The 18,035-nt window shown below is 43.3% G+C and overlaps 1 protein-coding gene across 2 annotated transcripts in view; it reads right to left on the reverse strand.

The window, feature by feature from the left end:
• EGFLAM (EGF like, fibronectin type III and laminin G domains) overlaps positions 1 to 14,829 on the reverse strand; it is a 77,364-nt gene extending 62,535 nt beyond the window's left edge. The window contains exon 1 of one of the 2 annotated variants that reach the window (XM_075079883.1): positions 14,626 to 14,829. In XM_075079883.1, coding sequence (XP_074935984.1) covers positions 14,626 to 14,740 — 115 coding nt within the window. In that variant the 5' untranslated portion in view covers positions 14,741 to 14,829. The remainder of the gene's footprint in view (positions 1 to 14,625) is intronic. The other variant, XM_075079884.1, reaches the window with a different exon arrangement.
• Between the last annotated feature and the right edge of the window lie 3,206 nt (positions 14,830 to 18,035).

Here is an 18,035-nt window from a genome sequence, read left to right on the forward strand (position 1 = left end):
GCAGGAGATGTTGTGGCTTTGAAAGAATCATGCTGCAATGCTATATCAAAGTGATTTGTTGGTCGGTCTCAACTGTTGCAATACAAATCACTGTTTTACTAGCAAATTATTTTGAGATAAATGCACGCTTGAGATATTTTGCAAGATTTTACAGAACATTACATATTAGGCACACTAAAAATGGATATTAGAACTGGTCTAAACATTTATGTCTTTATGTCAAAGGTCATATTTAGACTATAAAAAATAAAAGTAGTTTTCAAGGGTAAAAATCTTTGGGTATTTGTAGTTCCTCCTACAGTTCAGGTCAGAAATACCTTTCTTCTCAAAATTCAGCATGAAATCTGTTAATCTGGTAGCACCACGCACAGTGCAAAACCACAATGGAGCCTACTCCCCTCTGCAGCCTGGTGGATGGGAACCTGCAGACAAGAGGGGTGCAATATATCTACTACTTGTACATACTCCGAAGATCTGCCTCAGTGATGATCCCACCTGCAAATGTCTTCTGCAGTTGGAACCTGTGAATACCTACGGCATGGAGATTAGCTCTGATCATAAAGAACAAGGAACCAAGTTAGATAAAAATAAAATTAAACGCATTTTGTACAAACACACTCATTCTCCTTTCTGGCCCGTCATGGACAGAAAGTCCAATATTGTCCAAAATGTTTTGATGAAACTGGTAATGGAATTATGACTTTGGTCCCATGCAAGGAAGCTATTAATCAAGGGGGAGCATGCTTACACATATTATGACTATACACTCTAAAATTATATCAAATACAAGAAGTTAATGAGGATTTGTCTGCAGATAAACAATGTTGACCTGCCAACATTGTATTTACTTTTCTGCTTACAGCTATTTTGTTTCTTGTTTGTAGATCTCTCTTGTTCTGTACTTCTGCAAAGATGCAAAAAACTGCTAAACTAGTGAAGAAGTCACCAAATAAGCTCTCCAAGTGAGCTTAAGACCCCTCTCTCTAAGATGGAGTTAATTTTACCATTTTAAAGTAATTACCATTATTTAAATTTTTGGTTCACAAAAGCAACCCAAACTGAACATGGTAAAAAAGCTTACCCCATTGATACAAGTGTCATTTCCATTGCAGCTCCCACTGCGCCATACAAGAGCTTCTGCCCATAAATTAAATGCCCTCAGGCTACCATCAGGGTGGCAACAGGCAAAGTGCCTCCTGGGAATGGTCCCCAGCCCGCGTAAGTCAATGACGTTCCAATGCCTTGGGATGCTCCTTGCCATCTCTAAGTCCACAAGCAGAGATGTCACTTCCCTGTCTACCCTTGCAATTTTAAGCAGAGTTAGCCTGGGTACCTGATGAGAACACTTCAAGTTAATCCACCCACTGCTCCCATCCTAACCATGCTGGCCTTGTGCAAGGCTCAGGAGTAACTGCTTCAGCTTGATGCTTTCCTCCAGCTACGGCAAGAAAACTGCTTGTGCAGACACAGGCAAGTTCCTCCTTCTTTCGAGTCATGGAGTGACCCCAAAATCTTACTACAGTTGTGAATAATTACAAGAACTTACCCAACTTCGAAACAAATTCATTTCTTATGGTCACAAGCTTCACATCTGAAGTGCTTTGGATAAGCTGGATAAAGCTCGTCACAGTTGGTACTACTATTCAGAGGAAATGTCAAAATTTATTTAAATTTTAAATTAGATTAAAATAATACTGACTGAAAATGGTATTTTTTAAAATACTCGTAAATGGAATATCTGAAAGGATTGGGGTTGGAAAATTTTATTTTAGGATTTTAATTTTATTTTGCATTTCATCTTCTCTTTCCTTTTTAGATGTTTATGCTGTTTCAAGGCATGCAGGTAGTTACAGGTACTTACAGGTCCTGAAATAAAATACAAATAATTCACTGATACAATCCCCATGCAATAATATGGTAATTCATTTAAGGGAAAACAGATGGTTTGTTTCATCTTTACCAGTTTGTGGTTTAGAAAATTAAAATCTTTATACTTATATTCTGTACTACTGTTAACAACGCATAGGTGAACGAAATGAGATAACCATTTCATTATTTCACTTTTAAATCACTGTGGGTAACAACTAAGAGGTACTGACTGAAGCACGCCTTATTTTCCAGGTCGCTGTGTCTCCTGTTTTTGTCCCATGAAACGAGAAATTTGTTGATGAAATGCTGGCTGTCACTACTAACATGTCACAGTATAAGGTAACAGGAATAAAAACCCTCTTGAAAGACATTTCAAACTAATTCTAAATTGAAGCTTTCCAAACAAAACATTTTCCAGGAAGATAAATACCTTTGGATTTCTTTTGTCTCAAACATTATTTAATTCTGTTCACTAATTTATAAAAAAACCCCGAGTTTTAATGAGACAGCATTTTATCATTGAGAAAGCTGTTTTCATGAAAAAAGTCTGTCTACTCCTAGAGGTGAAACAAAGTGTATTATGGCACATTCAATCTCTGACTGAAATATTGGTGAAATTCTCATTTGTAAAACAATAAACAGCTATAGGTTCTTCTCGTTTTCATTCTTTTTACAGATTGAATGAGGTTATGCAAACACCACGGTGGAATGAAGACAGCATGACAAACTGAAAAAGGTCAGGAAATCCTAAATGAAAAAAATGTGCCATCTTCTAATCTCTTTGAAGTGTTTTCCAGCTCCCACTGCCCAGCAGCAGTATGTAAGAGAGCAAGAATCTCCCAGCCACAACAATTACAAAGGACGATGACTTGAAACTGGAAAATCTCAGCTAGTCTCTCCTGATCCTGCACCCTGAGTAGCAACATCAACATTGAAAATTGAGATTTTGATTGAAATTCTCAATCAAAAAATTGAGAAACCCTGACAGTTGTTGCTCTGAATGAGTCACCTACCACTTCTAGTGGATTAGATTCCCACAAGAGGAAATCCACTGGGTCACCCCCACACTGCCACAGAGAGCACTGGTGCAGAGACTGTAGGTAGTATGGCCCTGTTGGAGGCATCACAGTTTTTGACCCACACCGGAGTGCGAAAACCTTTGGAGAGACTAACCCAATCTCAGTTAGCCCTTTAAAAATACTGTAATAATTACAATGAAAAAAACCCCTCAACATTATAATAATAGCAGGCTTGGACCCACGTGATGTTTTTTTCTGATGCAGTATATAGCATCTATTATCTGCCCCAGGTACATCTGAGGTGATTGTCATCAGGGTATTTATAGCCCAGGGAAGAAGAATGAAGGAGGCAAAGATCAGAACTTAAGCTACAGTGCAACTCAGTGAATCCCTTTACAAACGAACAGGCACAATGTCCATGGTGACCTTGTCATTGCTTTTCCTGCTTTGTCCTGGCCCTGCAGATCGCAGAAGAGAAGGGCAGAGGTAGGAAGCCCTGTTCCCCTCCCCGTGCTCCTCCCCAGAGCAAGGCTCTGCTCCTGGGAAGGCTCCAACTCTGCAGAGAAGGGAGGGAGAAAGTAGGGGAGCTCTGCACAGTGCACAGTGACTTCCATGTGTGAGAAGGAAAAGCAGAAACTGATTTTTCAGATAATTTTTTTAAGAGCTAGATATAGAAATAAGCTTCTAGCTGTGGATGGTTACACACTGGAACTGCTTTTGGGGAATTCCTGGTGCTAAAGGTTATTAAAATCGGGGCACCATTATCTCTGAGTAAAGGTCTAGTTTATACGTGTCCTGCCTTTGTCAAGAGGAACAGACAGGGCAATCTCTGGATAACTCTTACAGGCTTGTGTTTTCAATAATTACTGATCAGAGGCCAGTCGGACTAACACCAGTGCATACACTGTACGTGCACCTGAGATAACTTGGTGAAATATTTCTCCTAATGGAAGCGGTTTCCACTTCCAATATAGATGTAGTATAGACACCTGCAAAAAGCCCCACCAAGACACTCCACCTACATAAACTCAGGTGCACTCCTGCAAGCCTGAGTCAAAATCTAGCACTTGTGTCCCTAAAACCAGGCTTGTGCTTCAGCTGTCGAAACCCCAGTGCTGGGACATGTTTGCCCTAATTCCTGATGCCTCTGTAGCATCTTGGCCTGGAAGACAAAGATGGTAGCAAGGTCCCTATTCCCAAAGAACGGGAAGCACTGAGGCTCACCTCTCCCTGTTCCAGTCTACAGGCTGCTTGAATGCAAAACTCAACATTTTCCTGGCTTGGGATTTCCTGGCTGGGCTTGGACTTGCCTTGTCCCTACAGATGTGTACAGCAGCTGCTGCCACAGCCCTGCCTGCCCTGGTACTGCCTGCCTTCTCATCAGCTACTTTACCATTTTTCAAATAACTTTTAAAAATAACTCTCTGGGAGGTTTAACATAAGTGTTAGAAAGAACCTGAAAACAAGCAACAGCTGTTAGCATGTCTGTGCAATAGACTTTAATAATCTGTAGGATGGGCTGGATAAGAACCAGCATGCCAAGTGCATCCCCTGGCATACCCTCCAACCCCATCTCACTCCATGATTTTCTATACTGGGACTACACTGGGAACAGCAATCAATTAATAAGCCCCTCTGCTGATGGGCAGCAGCAGCTTTCCAGCCAGGCATCCCAGCAGATTGGGACATGCTGCCTGGGTGAGACAGACCCAGTGAGCCACTGAGGAAACTCTGCACCCATGGAAAACTGTGTCATCCAGAGGTGTAGTTTCATCTCACCACTAAGCAAAAGCAGCAGCTCACTGCCAACAGCAAGGGCAAGGTCTCACATCTTCTCCTGCCCTGCTACCTCCATGCTCTTCCATCCCTTTACCTCCAGGCATTTACTTCCACCTTCCTACCCCAGGGCTTCTGTCTCCCCTTTTGCACCAATTCAGGTGTCATATAAGAGAATTTAACTCACTTCCACAGCCCTCATGGGCTACACATCTGAGGTGTTAGGAAGTACGAACATTGGAGGATCTCCAGAAAACACAACTCTCCAAAACACTACTGGAAGCAGAAAGAGGAAAATATTAACAAAGCTGATCACACAGTGCTTAAAGTTCCTAGCTGAGTCTTAGGCATCCTTGATGAAAATAAACTCTACTAAGCAGGTTATTACTGTTCTGAAATGAAATTATAAAAATAAGGATAAAAGTCAGCCTGCTACATTTTCTGAGCATTTATACCATGGGTAAAGTACATAAGAGAACCACATATCAAAGACTTTGTATTTATTATCAAAAAATACAGATTCATTATATATAAATATATATATAAATAAAAAGGGCAGATAAGCTATAAGAAGTCTAATAAATAACTTGAAAATTTGTTTTCCCATCAATCAGTATCACTTATGGGTGTATTTTCCAGGTGTCCACTATCTAAAGCTTATTATCTTCAATGGGAACCATAGCAAAATTGGTTATATTACTTGAAAAATGTTCTCCTTGATGTCTCTTAATCTCTTCGCTTTATCTACAGCAGATTTCCCTCTCACTGATACACAATACAAAACTGAGCTCTTGAAGAAAAAACTTAGTATAAGAAAAAAAACTCAAGGGGACCTTCTAGAAAAGTGTTCATATAGAAAAACCTGACAATCATACATGTATTACGGACACACACACAAAAAGATTAAAGTATAAAGAGGACAAAGCTGACCATTTGACAAGCAACAAGTGTGCAGGATGAGGACAGGACATGCCACATCTTGGGTTCCCACAATCCCTAGAAGTCCTGAGTAATTGTTTTGAAGCTCATTATCGGCGGACACAAACAAGCTGGTCATGCCCCAGAGAGTACCACACAAATAAATGTGCAGGTTGGTTGTCGCCAAGGTTTCAGCTCAGGCCTCATATGGCTACACCACCTCAAAAATGGTAGTGACGTCCCACCAAATATCTTGGTATTGATCACAACTAAAGCAAACACCCACTTCCTCTGTAGAAAGTATAGCAGTATGTCCAGGTGGTGTTCTCAGGCCATGATAGGATGGAGGATAGCTCAAAGGAAGCTAGATGTGAGAACTGAAATACACAGCTTCAAAAGATACTTGTGTCATTTTGCAAAATCAGAGAGAGGATGATGTTGGAAGGCACCTCTGGAGATCACCTAGTCCAAACCCCAGCTCAGAGCGAGCTTGGCTACAGCAGGTTGCTCCAGACTTCGCCCAGTTGCGTTTTGAGTATCTCTAAGGATGGAGATGCCACAACCCCTCTGGGCAAGTGCTCAATCACCCTCACTGTAAAAAAAACTTTTCTTATGTTTAAATGGAAATTCCTGTGTTTCAGTTTGTGCCTGTTGTCTCCAGCCCTGTCACAGGGCAGCACTGAGAAAAGAATGGCTCCATCTTCATTACCCTCCCCATCAGGTATTTATATATATTGATAAGATCTCCCCGAGTCTTTTACTCTCTAGGCTGAACTGTTCCTCTCAGCCTCAATTTGTCCCCGAGACGCTCCAGTCCTTTAATTAGCTTTGTGGCCATTTGCTGTACTCACTCCAGTACAACCATGTCTCTCTTGTACTGGGCAGCCCAGAACTGGACTAAATCCTCCAGATGTGTCTCACCAGTGCTCAGTAGAGAAGGATCACCTCCCCTGACCTGCTGGCAACACTGCTCCTAATGCAGCCCAGGATGCTGCTGGTGTTTTAGCTGCAAGGGCACATACACCAGGGTTGCCACTGCACAGTGTTCTTAACCTGACTGGAGAAACCAGCTCAACTGCAGCTGTGATTTTACTAAAGGCTGCTAAGGCCAGGTTAGGGAGGAAATTTGTCATTTTCTCAAGGAGCAGGAAATTCTTCTCTGATTCAGTTCCTCCATAAGAAACAGGATAATTTCACTACCTTCTGCAGTCAGCAAGTCTCTCCATTCACCAGCAGTATCAGCAAAAACCACAGAGGAAATTCTTTGTCTCCATTAAACGACAGAAATAGGCATGTTTTTTAAACCTGTATACCCATACTAATGTAGTGTGGGACACGGCTCTGTGTCCAAAATGCCAGTGACAAGCAGTGGGATGTGAAAGCTGGCAGAATGACTGGGAGGGATGAAAACTTCTTTGCTGCAAGAAACAATAAGACATGGAAATATATCTCAGCATGAATAAAGACAAAATACGTAAGGGAACAAACAGGTAATGACCCATGTACAGTTACAATGTCCACAAAGCACTGTACTCCCTAATCATGTCAAAGTGTTCCCTGCCCCACCACAGTCTGCAGAGTCCAACCTTTTAGCCCAAACCCTTACCAGGGCTGCCTCACCATACAAGCCGTGCCCTTCTCTTGGCAGCAGCTGGTTAAACAGCTCTTTCTTTTCCCCTTTCTGCCCATTTTAGGTGCTGCTAGTCCTTTGTCCAGCAGTGACTTTCTTCCCCTTATATTCTGCAGGCTTCTTCTTCCATCTTCCCCATGATCACAACATCTTACAACTCCACAGAGGTAAATGGCTTGAACACTTTCAACTCAGCCTACTGAGTCCATTAGCATATGTATGGAGAGAGATGCGGTTCTTGATTGTGTAGTTCGTCATACCATAACACTGCCATTATGACTGTCCAATTAAGATGAAAACAGTAGCAACCCACATGCAACAGGTTCATGAGGGTACATCATGACATGGGAGCGGGAATTAAAAATGCTAAGTAGGACATTGGTATCTGTGTTTGTAGCTGCAGTACCAGCTGCAATGCCACCATCTCTGTAAAGAGCCATCTTCATAAAAAGCCTTATTACTTTTAGAGACATGTTGTCTTCTCCTGAGATTATCTAGAAAGCAGAATATGAAACAGAGGTGAAACATTTCTGTTCCAAGGAACAAATTCTGGCTTCTGCTCTCTCTAATTAAACCACAAAAGTTCTTGCCCTAGACACTTAGTTTCCATCATTTGTAGTTTGACAAGTTTTGTTCATGTTTTTTTCCTAAAATGATCTTCTAGTTGAAATTTCTCATTCATGAAAGAATTTAACTTGAGTGAAATTCTCTATAATCTTTACCTTTAGGATTTTTTTCAGAAAATTTTTGAGCTCAGCAACACGAAGCCAGTCTTGGTTTAAAACTTTTTATGTGCAATAATGCCTCTGACACATCAGAAGAATTGGAATGATTTCTGTATTTGAAAGCAGCATGCTCAACATTCACAAGATGCTCATTTCCCCTCATTTTAGAATGACAATTCAAAATGCAAGTTCAAAATGTACCATCATTTTCAAAGGTTCCAGCAATTTTAAATTACTTTAAAAATCGAGAGAAGTGTGAAGAATAATTTGGCTTGGGATTCTCACAGCCTTGGAGAGCTTTCTGTGTGAGTTACACCAGTCTGGCTATCCTCTGAGGATATGGGGAAGCTCAGAACCCCTTGGTGTCTCCTTCTCAGAACAGTTAGTGTTAACATGACTGCTATCTGCACTGTTATTTAAAAAGTGTTTATTAAATGTAAGGTTAACTTATATAAATGGAAAGACACCCCATCACCACTTGATGATACACAGAGAAAGCCAGATGCAGAATATGTCAGCACCTGCACATGGTTTCTCTCTTCTAGGTCTAAAAATTATCCAGGATATCTTTTAGAAATGCTTGAATGAAAGATCTTTTTCAGAAAACAAAGCTGGTGTATTTTGACCATCCAATTACATAGCCAGAAAGTCACTAACAGAAGAAGGTTTCTCCCAGGATCCCATAGCTGTCCTCTTCGTTTTGAATAAAAGGCTCCCTGGGTCAATATTGTACGGATTTCTCTTTCATTGGAGGCCGATATCCTGAGGAGTTTTCCTTTTGTGGATGTAGTTACACTGTGCTCCATAGAACTAGTGCTAACGTGGTGTGTTTCACACTATACACCTCTCACCTGGAGAGTTTTATGGATCACCACACCCCATACTATTACCAAGGTTTGAGTTAGTTACCTGGTTGTGATGGATCTTTCCCCCTAAGCCTCCAATTTTCAGTGGTTTATGCTCTCCTGAAGCAGTTACTTTCAAAGATTAGTTCGGCTGTGCTTGTTCTCAGTTCAGCGACTCTGAAAAGTCTGAAAAAATAATGTTCATCTTTGGCTGTGGTTTGGATGTTCACTTTATATGAAATAAATAATTTGGTTTTCACATCTAAGCACCCTCACTACAAATAAAAAATACAAAGGAAATCAAACCTTGTCTATTCTTACCCAAAAGTACTTTCTTTTAGCTGGAATTAATTATGAAGGACCGATTTTGGTTTTTGTTTGGTTGGTGAGGTTTTTTTAGATAGATTATTTGTTTGCACAGAAAACCATTAGGAAATTTCATTCAAGATCATACAGCTAACATAGTCTCCTGTGTGCTTGTGGTTTAGAAAGTCTTCTACTACATGGTCACAGACCACTGTTGCACATTCACTGATAAATAGGCACCAAATTGTATGCCCTTTAATATATGAAATAATAAAGTCTGCAAAGACCTCTTCAAGGTAATTTACTCAGATTACAGGCATCGTTGATATATTTTAATAACTTATTAATATGAGAAAAATGTTCTATAACCACTTACGTTAGTGTTTCACTTCATTGTGGCAGAAAAGCTGTGAAAAGATCCTATCAGTCTGGTCTTGAGTCTCCATTATGAAGCAACAATATTAGTCACCTTATTTTTAAATTATTTTTATTTTCATTAAAGACCACATTAAAGGGATATAAGCAGAAACAGGCATAAGGTTGACTGCCAATATAAGCATGACCTGAGGAATGGGAAACTTAAGTATACTCGCAGCTAATTGATGAGTTTTTGGGGCACTGAAGAGAACTCATTCACTGAAATTTTCTGTTTTAAGGCAACAGGGTACTCTCCTGCTCCTCAGGATGACTTTTGGGTAACTGACAGTCAGAACCCCTGCTATTAAGTTCAAGAAGCTGAATCTGATCATCAGATGTGCTCACTCCTAACAAGCTGTACACGGTGCTGTACCCTACCTAGTCCAGTGTCACTGTTTATCTCCCACAAAAAAAGAGTGTGGTTTTTTCTGCAGGGCACGCTGGAAGATACGGAGGCATTCATCTACATATTATTACTAAGGTAATGCCTAGCAGCCTTGACTAAAATTGGGGTGCAGCTGACCTGAGCACCCTACAGAAGTCCTACTGTTGCCTACTGTGACATGGTTGGAAAAGGATAAAAGCACAAAACCACTTAACCCCATTTTGAAAACTGAAAATCTGGCCAGGGAAGGACTGGCAAACCCTCAAAGCAAGTCTGTGACAGCTTCAGCACAGAGAGATTTCCCAAGGCTCATTCTAGTGCCTTAACTCCACACAACCCCTGCTTCCAAAGCATCACTGGGAACTCCAATACCAGGTATAGGTATAATTCCACCAATTTTTAAAAATTTCTTGGCTAATTCTACCTTTCTGAACACCAGTAGAAGTCTATGTAGTAGTCTTAGAGGGGACACTGGCAAAAGGGTGCCCAAGAAAAATATTTACTTAAGGTTTCCTTCTTACCAAGGAAGCGATTAGCTTCCTCTGTAATCAGAGGAATCATGAAATAACGATTTCAGGATGGAAAGGACAGAACATGTTTTGTCACAAATAAGACCAAGTAAAATGAGAAAACATACTTTAAAATTAGTGATTAGCGGTGACATAGCAAGTAACATGCTCAAGTGAAATAATTCACTGCATTCCCATTGCTGTCTCAGAGTTTATTAGGGGAATGCTCCTATCTGTTGGAGATGGTGATGGGATTGATCAGCACTAGCAGGACTTACCAGGAGATGGGCACCACAGGTACAAGATCAAGCCCAATCAAAATGAAAATGTCACACAATCTTGTGACACAGCTTACACCCAAATGTGATAAATGACATACATATATAATTAGCACTTGGTTGATTTTCTTGCTGTTGGAGCACTGGGGTCTGATAGCCTGTGTTTGGCCTATGTCTGAAACATTAAAAGAATTATATTAATCTTCCCCCAAATAAATTATTTACATCTTCTTTATTAGTTTCAGCTCACAGATATGCACCAGCTCTGCATCCCTAGTGTCAGGAATCATTCAGCTTTGGACCCATGCCTTTCCTTAGACACTACACATTCTGCCATAGATCAGTCTCACCCTTGCATGCTTTACATGCAGAATTTATTATGGCAGTGAATTACAACTTATTCTATTGTTGTTCCAAAAAAAATTGTAATATTTAAAAAACTCAAATAAGCACCTTCCTTCCCAAAGACTGCTACATTTTCCCTATCTGTAGACCTGATTTTCATAGCAGATTGACCTATTTTGATACCTAAATAGGGCTAGACTTTCAAAAGTGTTCCATATCCAGCAGCTCTTATTATATCCAGATTTTCTAAAGAATTCAAATATCACAGTGCCAAGTTCTTTGGGAAAAAAAAGTGCTTTACTGTAGTGCTGACCAAGGAGCTGGGCTCTTTCAAAAATCTGGCCCTGATATTGAGTGCTACACTCTTATAAAGTCTTCAGACCTTAAGCAGTCTGATTCCTCCAGCATTTACACCAGTGACGTCTACTGTTATGGACATCTGGGAAATAGATACGATACAAGCCCAATTCTTTGTTTATGTTAGTTGGCAAGCATAATATGTATTTTTAAAAAAAGATTCCTAGGCATCAGGTATGAATATTTTATTTTCTCTGGGCAGACCAACTCAACAGTTTTAATATTTTAGAGGGCATTGGAACTTTATCCTCCGATACTAAAAAAGTAAAAATGTGATATAGTGCAACAAGTTCATGCCATGGACTTCCATAGGAAATCAGCTAGGTGGTTGGCTCTTTCCGCTATAAGCCTCTAAAACCATAGATCCATTAAAATTCAGTATCATTGTGTTTATATTAGTAGTACTGTTACACATTGGGAGGTAGATTTGGGTTTTCCAGCCTTCAACCAGTTGACTGAAACTTCAAACAGAAGCAGTGAAAACCTGTGCCTTTGCAGAAGGCAAAATCAAGAAAACAATGTCAAAGCAGCGGCACAAATGACAGCTTCTGGGAGCACAAGATTTAGAGAATCTCAGCCTAATCTGTTCCCAACTACGTTATTCACTGCACGGCGTCTAAGGATTTGGTTTAAGCCCTTCCCAAAGTGTCTGTCATCTTATTTCCTTGTCTCCAGTAAAAGTATCATGTAACCGTAAATAAATGTTCAAATGAGTTTAGCAGTCATCAGGATGTTTCAAATTCGAGCACAACAGCTTTTTTTCCCGAAGTTCAATTTAAGAAGTTCCATTTGTGGCCATTTTACTATATACTTTATTTTTAACTTCATGGACAGATTTCTCACTTCGCTGCTTTCTTGGGATTACAAAATTGATCCTTGTAAGGTCAGCATTGAATGAAAAACTTGGGAAAATGGAGATGTGTTTGGCTCTCTTTTTTTCTTTTGGCTCACAGGACCTCCCACTCAGTTCCTTTTAATGAAGATGAATTTGTTTTATCACTTGTCTCTCAATACAACCCTTTGCTTTCACCTCAGTTACAATTCCTGTACAAGCCTCACTTCTATTACTATTAAAAGGGCAAAGTGAAAGGAAAAAACATTGTAAAGAACTGTTTACTATCTCATCTCTTCTTTACCCATTACTTTTGGATGTGCAAGTAAACGTCAGTTCCCTTCCACTCTTAACGACCCAGCATGTGATACACTGCAGAACAAGGCAGACATATGAGCTACCTGGAACTATACCTGTTCTCAGCGTTTTAACAGCAACTTTTCACAGTAGGGACCCAGCCGTGGGGTTCTTGGAAGCTCGCAATTCCAATAGACCTTGGCAGAATGCAGGTGGGATTTAAATCATATACTGCTGCACACGAACTATCTGGGGGATTTCCCTCTTCAAATCTTGCTACAAGTGGATTCTCAAATGTTTGCACAGATTTCAAAAAAATTGTTCCCATATAAAACTGGCTACTTCTTATACAGAAAAAAAAAAGTGGAAAAGGAACAACTGAATCAGTCAATGAACATGAAATAACATGTTATAAAAAACCTAACATAAAATGTGTAGCTAACAAAATTAACGTACGCACAATGTTATCAGATTAATTCATCTCCTCCACAGTACTACAAATAATTTGTTTCCAAGTTTTAAACCGTTTTCATTAAATGCATAGGAATACATTTCCACTAGGTCTGTCATTCTTCCATGATTAGGGGAAACAAGTACGCCGGTACAGTAATCTTTAAAAATATTTACACATTCCCATCCCCAACTTCACATATCTATTCTTTTAATGCAAGCTACTCATTTTCTCATTCACAACTACCGTCTATCTGATTTCCTCAAGTACTTAGTGGTAGCTATTATGATAACCAAGGATCATGGGACTAGATCCCTGAGAGACAAGGTCAGACCAGTAAAATTAGCCATCTGTCCAGTAAGGGCTTTAAGCTCAGGCTGTATTTAAGTATTAAGTTTCCAACTGTAAAGGCATTTTTTTTTCCTCACAAGAGCAAGAGAATGCACAGCACTGATTCTAAAAACAGCAGTTCAAAATTTTTAACACTGTGGAACATATACAAAAAGGGTCTGTGTCCTGTAAACACTCTGTGATCTAAGGCACGATCTACTAAAATTGCTATATTTTACACTGGTATGATACCAGGGAAGTTAGTGATAAAAATCGGTGCTGGCCTTAAAAACTCCAGGACAGTCTCAGTGCATGAAACCATCCTGGGTGTCAGTACTTCCTCTAACCATCACAATTTTTCAAGCATGCAGAATGTCAAAATGCACCATGCACTCTGTCCCAACCCACTGTTTATTTACATTTTACCTTACTGTTCCATACGCTGCAGTCTGCAGGGGCTATAAAAGCTGCTCAGAGTCCAGGTTTTTAACTTTCAACCACTAAGGACCATGTACCACCACCTTGATCAACACGCAAAACCCCATGACAGCCGTGGGAACTCGCCCGCAGGTCACCGGTAACACCCAGCCAGAAGCACCTTGAAGCACCCCACATCATGCTTGTTACAGAATAACTACAATTTTTTTATTAAGTTATTGCTTCCCTAGCCATTTTTCTTTTCCATTTACTACTCTATGCTTTACATTATTCGCTGCCACGCACACAAATGTCACAGCCAAGGCACAGCCTTGCGACAGGAAATCTCTGAGTGGCACAGAGGTTCACCTGGCTCCTAACTCCGCTCACGCAGCACCACAGGTTACGGACTTCAGGGAGAAACGGGTAAAATTTTTTGCAAATTGCTTCCACAGCAGCAGCAGTCGCGCCCTGCTCCGTAACCGGAGCGAACGCACTGACTGTAAAATGCCGGAGAAAACGGTTCGTACACCGATGCCGCCACTTCCCCGCTTCCCAGGGCGCACTCCCTGCCGCTGCCGGGCACCCGCTCCCACCCGCGGGTGGGAGGACAAGGCAGGGGCTGGCAGGGAAGGGCGGGGAGCAGCCGCTCCGCAGCTCACCGAGGAGTTCATTTCTCAGACCAGCGTCCCGACCCGCCCCAAGGGCCGACAGCCCCCCAGGAGCGCCCCCGGCTGCTCCCGGAGGAGCGCCCGCCGCTGTCCCGCCGCCGCTGCCCGGCCCCGCCGGCGTCTGCCCCCGCCCCGCCGCGCCCCGGGCCCGCGGCAGCGCCAAGTTCTGCAGGGACGCGAAACTTTGCCGAGTGCGAGGGCGGCGCTGAAAGGGCATCTCCGCACCCCGGCGCCGCCGCCCACCCTACCTTGCCGGCGGGGGATGCTCCTCCGCGGCGCCGCCGCCGCCGCGCACCCGAGGCACGAAGCCAGGAGGAGCAGCGAGGCGAGGCGGCGGCGGCGGCAGCGCCCCGGCGTCTCCATGTGCGCCGCGTTCCCACGCCGCCGCCCGCGCGGGGGAGCTGGGGAGGCCCGCGGGCGGGGGTCGCCGCCGCCGCCGTGTGTCCCCTGGGGACGGCAGTCGGGCGGGGAGTGGGGCTGGGGCCGGCGCGGAGCGGAGCGGGGCTGGTCCCCGCGCCGGGCAGGGACGGGGAGGGAAAGGAAGGGAAGAGAAGGGAAGCGGAGAGGAGGCTGGGTCCGGTTCTTTGATGGGATTACCGCCGCCCGTGGGGCGGCCGCGGCGGCGCGGGGCACGGCTCGGCACCGCCCCTGCGGGGCGCCCCCGCCCCCCGCCGTCCCGCAGCCCCCCGGCGCCGGACCGGCCCCGAGGGAGGGCTGGGGGCGTCCCCCGCCGGCTGACCCCCGGGCCGGCCGGCCCTGCCTGTCAGGTGGGCACTGGGGACCCCCACCCACCGGGCACCGTGGGGCGGTGTGTCACCCCCTCCTCAACGGAGACCCCCCTGCCGTATCCCTGCCCTCCCCCTACGCAAGGGCATGTCCTCGGCTCCCTCCCATCCTGCGGGACCCCGGCTCAGCTGCTCCTCCCCCCAGGGGCACGGCCATTGACACTCGGGCTCAGGGTTTCTTCCTTTTCTCCCTGGTTTCCCCGGGAAGGACGGGGCCGAACTGGTAGCCAAGTCTGAGGCGAAGGCGAAGCTAGGGAGAGGATTCGGTGAAGAAGTTGTTGCTGAGCTAAAAGGATAAATTAAGTTTAATCCCCCCAGATGGAGGCTGAGACCTATCCAGCCACCCAGACGAATATAGAAATCCTTGTGGAGATTAGAGGGGATGGGGAGGGCTGGGGGAGGAAGGCAAGGGGAAACCGCAGAATTTGAGGATCCCACAAGAAAAACAGGAAGGGACGTGCAAGAAGGAGCCCAAAGCATCCCTTCAGAGCAATATATCGTTGATGGCACAACAGATCAAATCTCTTTGGTCCGGTGTCCCATCTTTGAAATTTAACAGACAGAAGAAGGTGCAAGAAACTTCGTATTAGGCGGATGTGGGATTATCTGCCTGCTGCTTTAGGTCTCATCCTAATCTTGGTTAGTTAGAGATCAGTGTAAACCCTGAAACATCAGAGTTGTTATGTCTTGAGGGTTTGCATGGGCTTTGTTTTGGAAATGAGCTTCATTTGTTTCTTTTGCTGTTCACTTTGATAACTTTGAGTGTGTTTGGTGTCCATATAAATTACATATGTTTATACAGTCCCTTTCTGAATTTTATTAAATTTGTAACACTGATACTCTGTTCAATGAGTTCCAGGCTGTAATTTTATGGCATGTGGGGAAAAAATGGGAGAAGATCAGAAGAAAAGCAGTCTCGCTGCGTGAAAAACACTGAGACAGGAAAATAAGAAAAGATGTACCCTTTCGGGGTACGACAGGAGACAAGGAAATGGTGATGAAGTCCTTTTGGACAGAAGATCAGAGAAAGGGAGTTGGAGCCCATATCCTGTAAAAGCACAGCAAGCACCTCAGGAAGAACTTGGAGGGGGAAATCAAAGTCCTTGCAGGAGATGGGGTAAAGGACAGCCCTTGCATCCCTCAGGGACAAGGCAAGGAGGCAGAAATCTGGTCCCCTTAGAAAGGACAGCATGTGAGTTTTGGAGTGATCCCTGCCAGGAGGGCATGCTCAAGGCTGCAGGAATTAGAGATGAGGAGTGATTCTGTTAGTGTATTTGAGATGCCCATGGTGTCTCTCTCACATCCTTGTCAGCCTGCCTTGGTGGAGCTGGAGGAACTGCAGTACTTGTGGGAGAAGTGCAGGGCCTATGGCAGGAATTCCCAGTGGGGTCAGGGAACTGCAGTTCACAAGGCAGGGAATGAACTCTGGACTCCGCATTTGCCCACAAGTCACATGGGACTGCTCACTCATTGGTAAAAGATGGCAAAAAGATCACAGCCAGGGATGGAGAAAAGCTAAGTCTGTCCTTTATATATGGTCCAACCAATTGTTACTTGTACAGTGTGCTGTCATCAAATACATTACTATTTCTGCTTTTCTTCTTCCTTGATCTCCTTCCTTCCTTCTTTCTCCCCTCCATACGTCTTCTTTCCTTGGACTTTCTTTCCTGGCAGCACTCATACTGGCCACTGTAGTTTGTCTTCTTTCTCACGTATGCCTATCTACCAAAAGTAATTGGTGATTAAGTAGTAGTTAGACATATTGAGGACAAATTGATTGGATCACAAAAGTTCACACCACTAAATTTCAGGCAGTTGTGAGATTAAGACAGATTTTGTGATTTTTAATTACAGTTCGGGAAGATTATCTCTGCATCCATGCAAGCTGGAAACTTGCCTTCTGCTAGGGTGGAGTGGGTTATTCAGTTCTGGGTGTATGGACAGGTGCTCTTCTTGAAAACCCTATGAACAAGGTAATCCACCACAAGCCCATTTAATTCCCTCTAAATAACAGAAAGAATCCCAGTGGCTTTCTCACTGGTAAGATTTTTACACTTTGGTTGTCTTCCAGTAGCAGACTGATTAGCATGAATAATGGTCGGCACATAGTTGTTATTGCCACCTCTCTCCAGAGGGAGAAGCATTTTAGCAGAGTATCTAGAACTAAAACTTAGAAGTAGGTTAAAAAATAAATGTACGCCTTGCTGTTCATTGATCTGGGAGAAGGCAAGATGGGTGAAGTGTGCCACGTACTTCTGAGAGTGCTGAGTTTCATGAGGGACTCATTTGCCAGTCTCAGACCAGCTTCTGAGATACATTGTCCTGTTACAGATGAAAAAAATATTACTTCATTGTGCTGGATTTTGGTGTGCCAGAGAAGCACAGTTGTTACTAAAGACACACCATATTCATCCAGTTGCTTCTCTGTCCTCGCCTGAAACTAGTTTTGTCTGGATTCAGTTTAATCAGTGATCTTTGATGGATCCAGCCTCAGAGCCATCTCTGTGCCAGTGATAAGATTTTTTTGCCATTGAGATTATGTAGATCTGTAAACTATCCATCACATGCCTGGTTCATCAGTAGTTGTATATAGTTGTTGACAAGGACTAAGACACAATCTTTAGGAAGTCCGTAAGCCCAGGAGTCCAGTGGTGGTGGAGGCAGTTTTCCATCATTATCTGCTGCACGTACTCCACCAGGGAAGGTGCTAACTAAGCCAGCACATTAATTTGTATGTACTAGACCTGTGTTCAGGTCAAATATTCCATCCTTTCTCCCCTGCTGTAGCTATGGGAGGGAATTGGGCTCCAGTCCACATAGTTTGTTACTCTGGGAAGCAAAGGGATACAACACAGAGCACAAAGTTTTTCCCT

The sequence above is a fragment of the Phalacrocorax aristotelis genome, chromosome Z (genome assembly GCF_949628215.1).
Source record: "Phalacrocorax aristotelis chromosome Z, bGulAri2.1, whole genome shotgun sequence".
Lineage (NCBI taxonomy): Eukaryota > Metazoa > Chordata > Aves > Suliformes > Phalacrocoracidae > Phalacrocorax > Phalacrocorax aristotelis.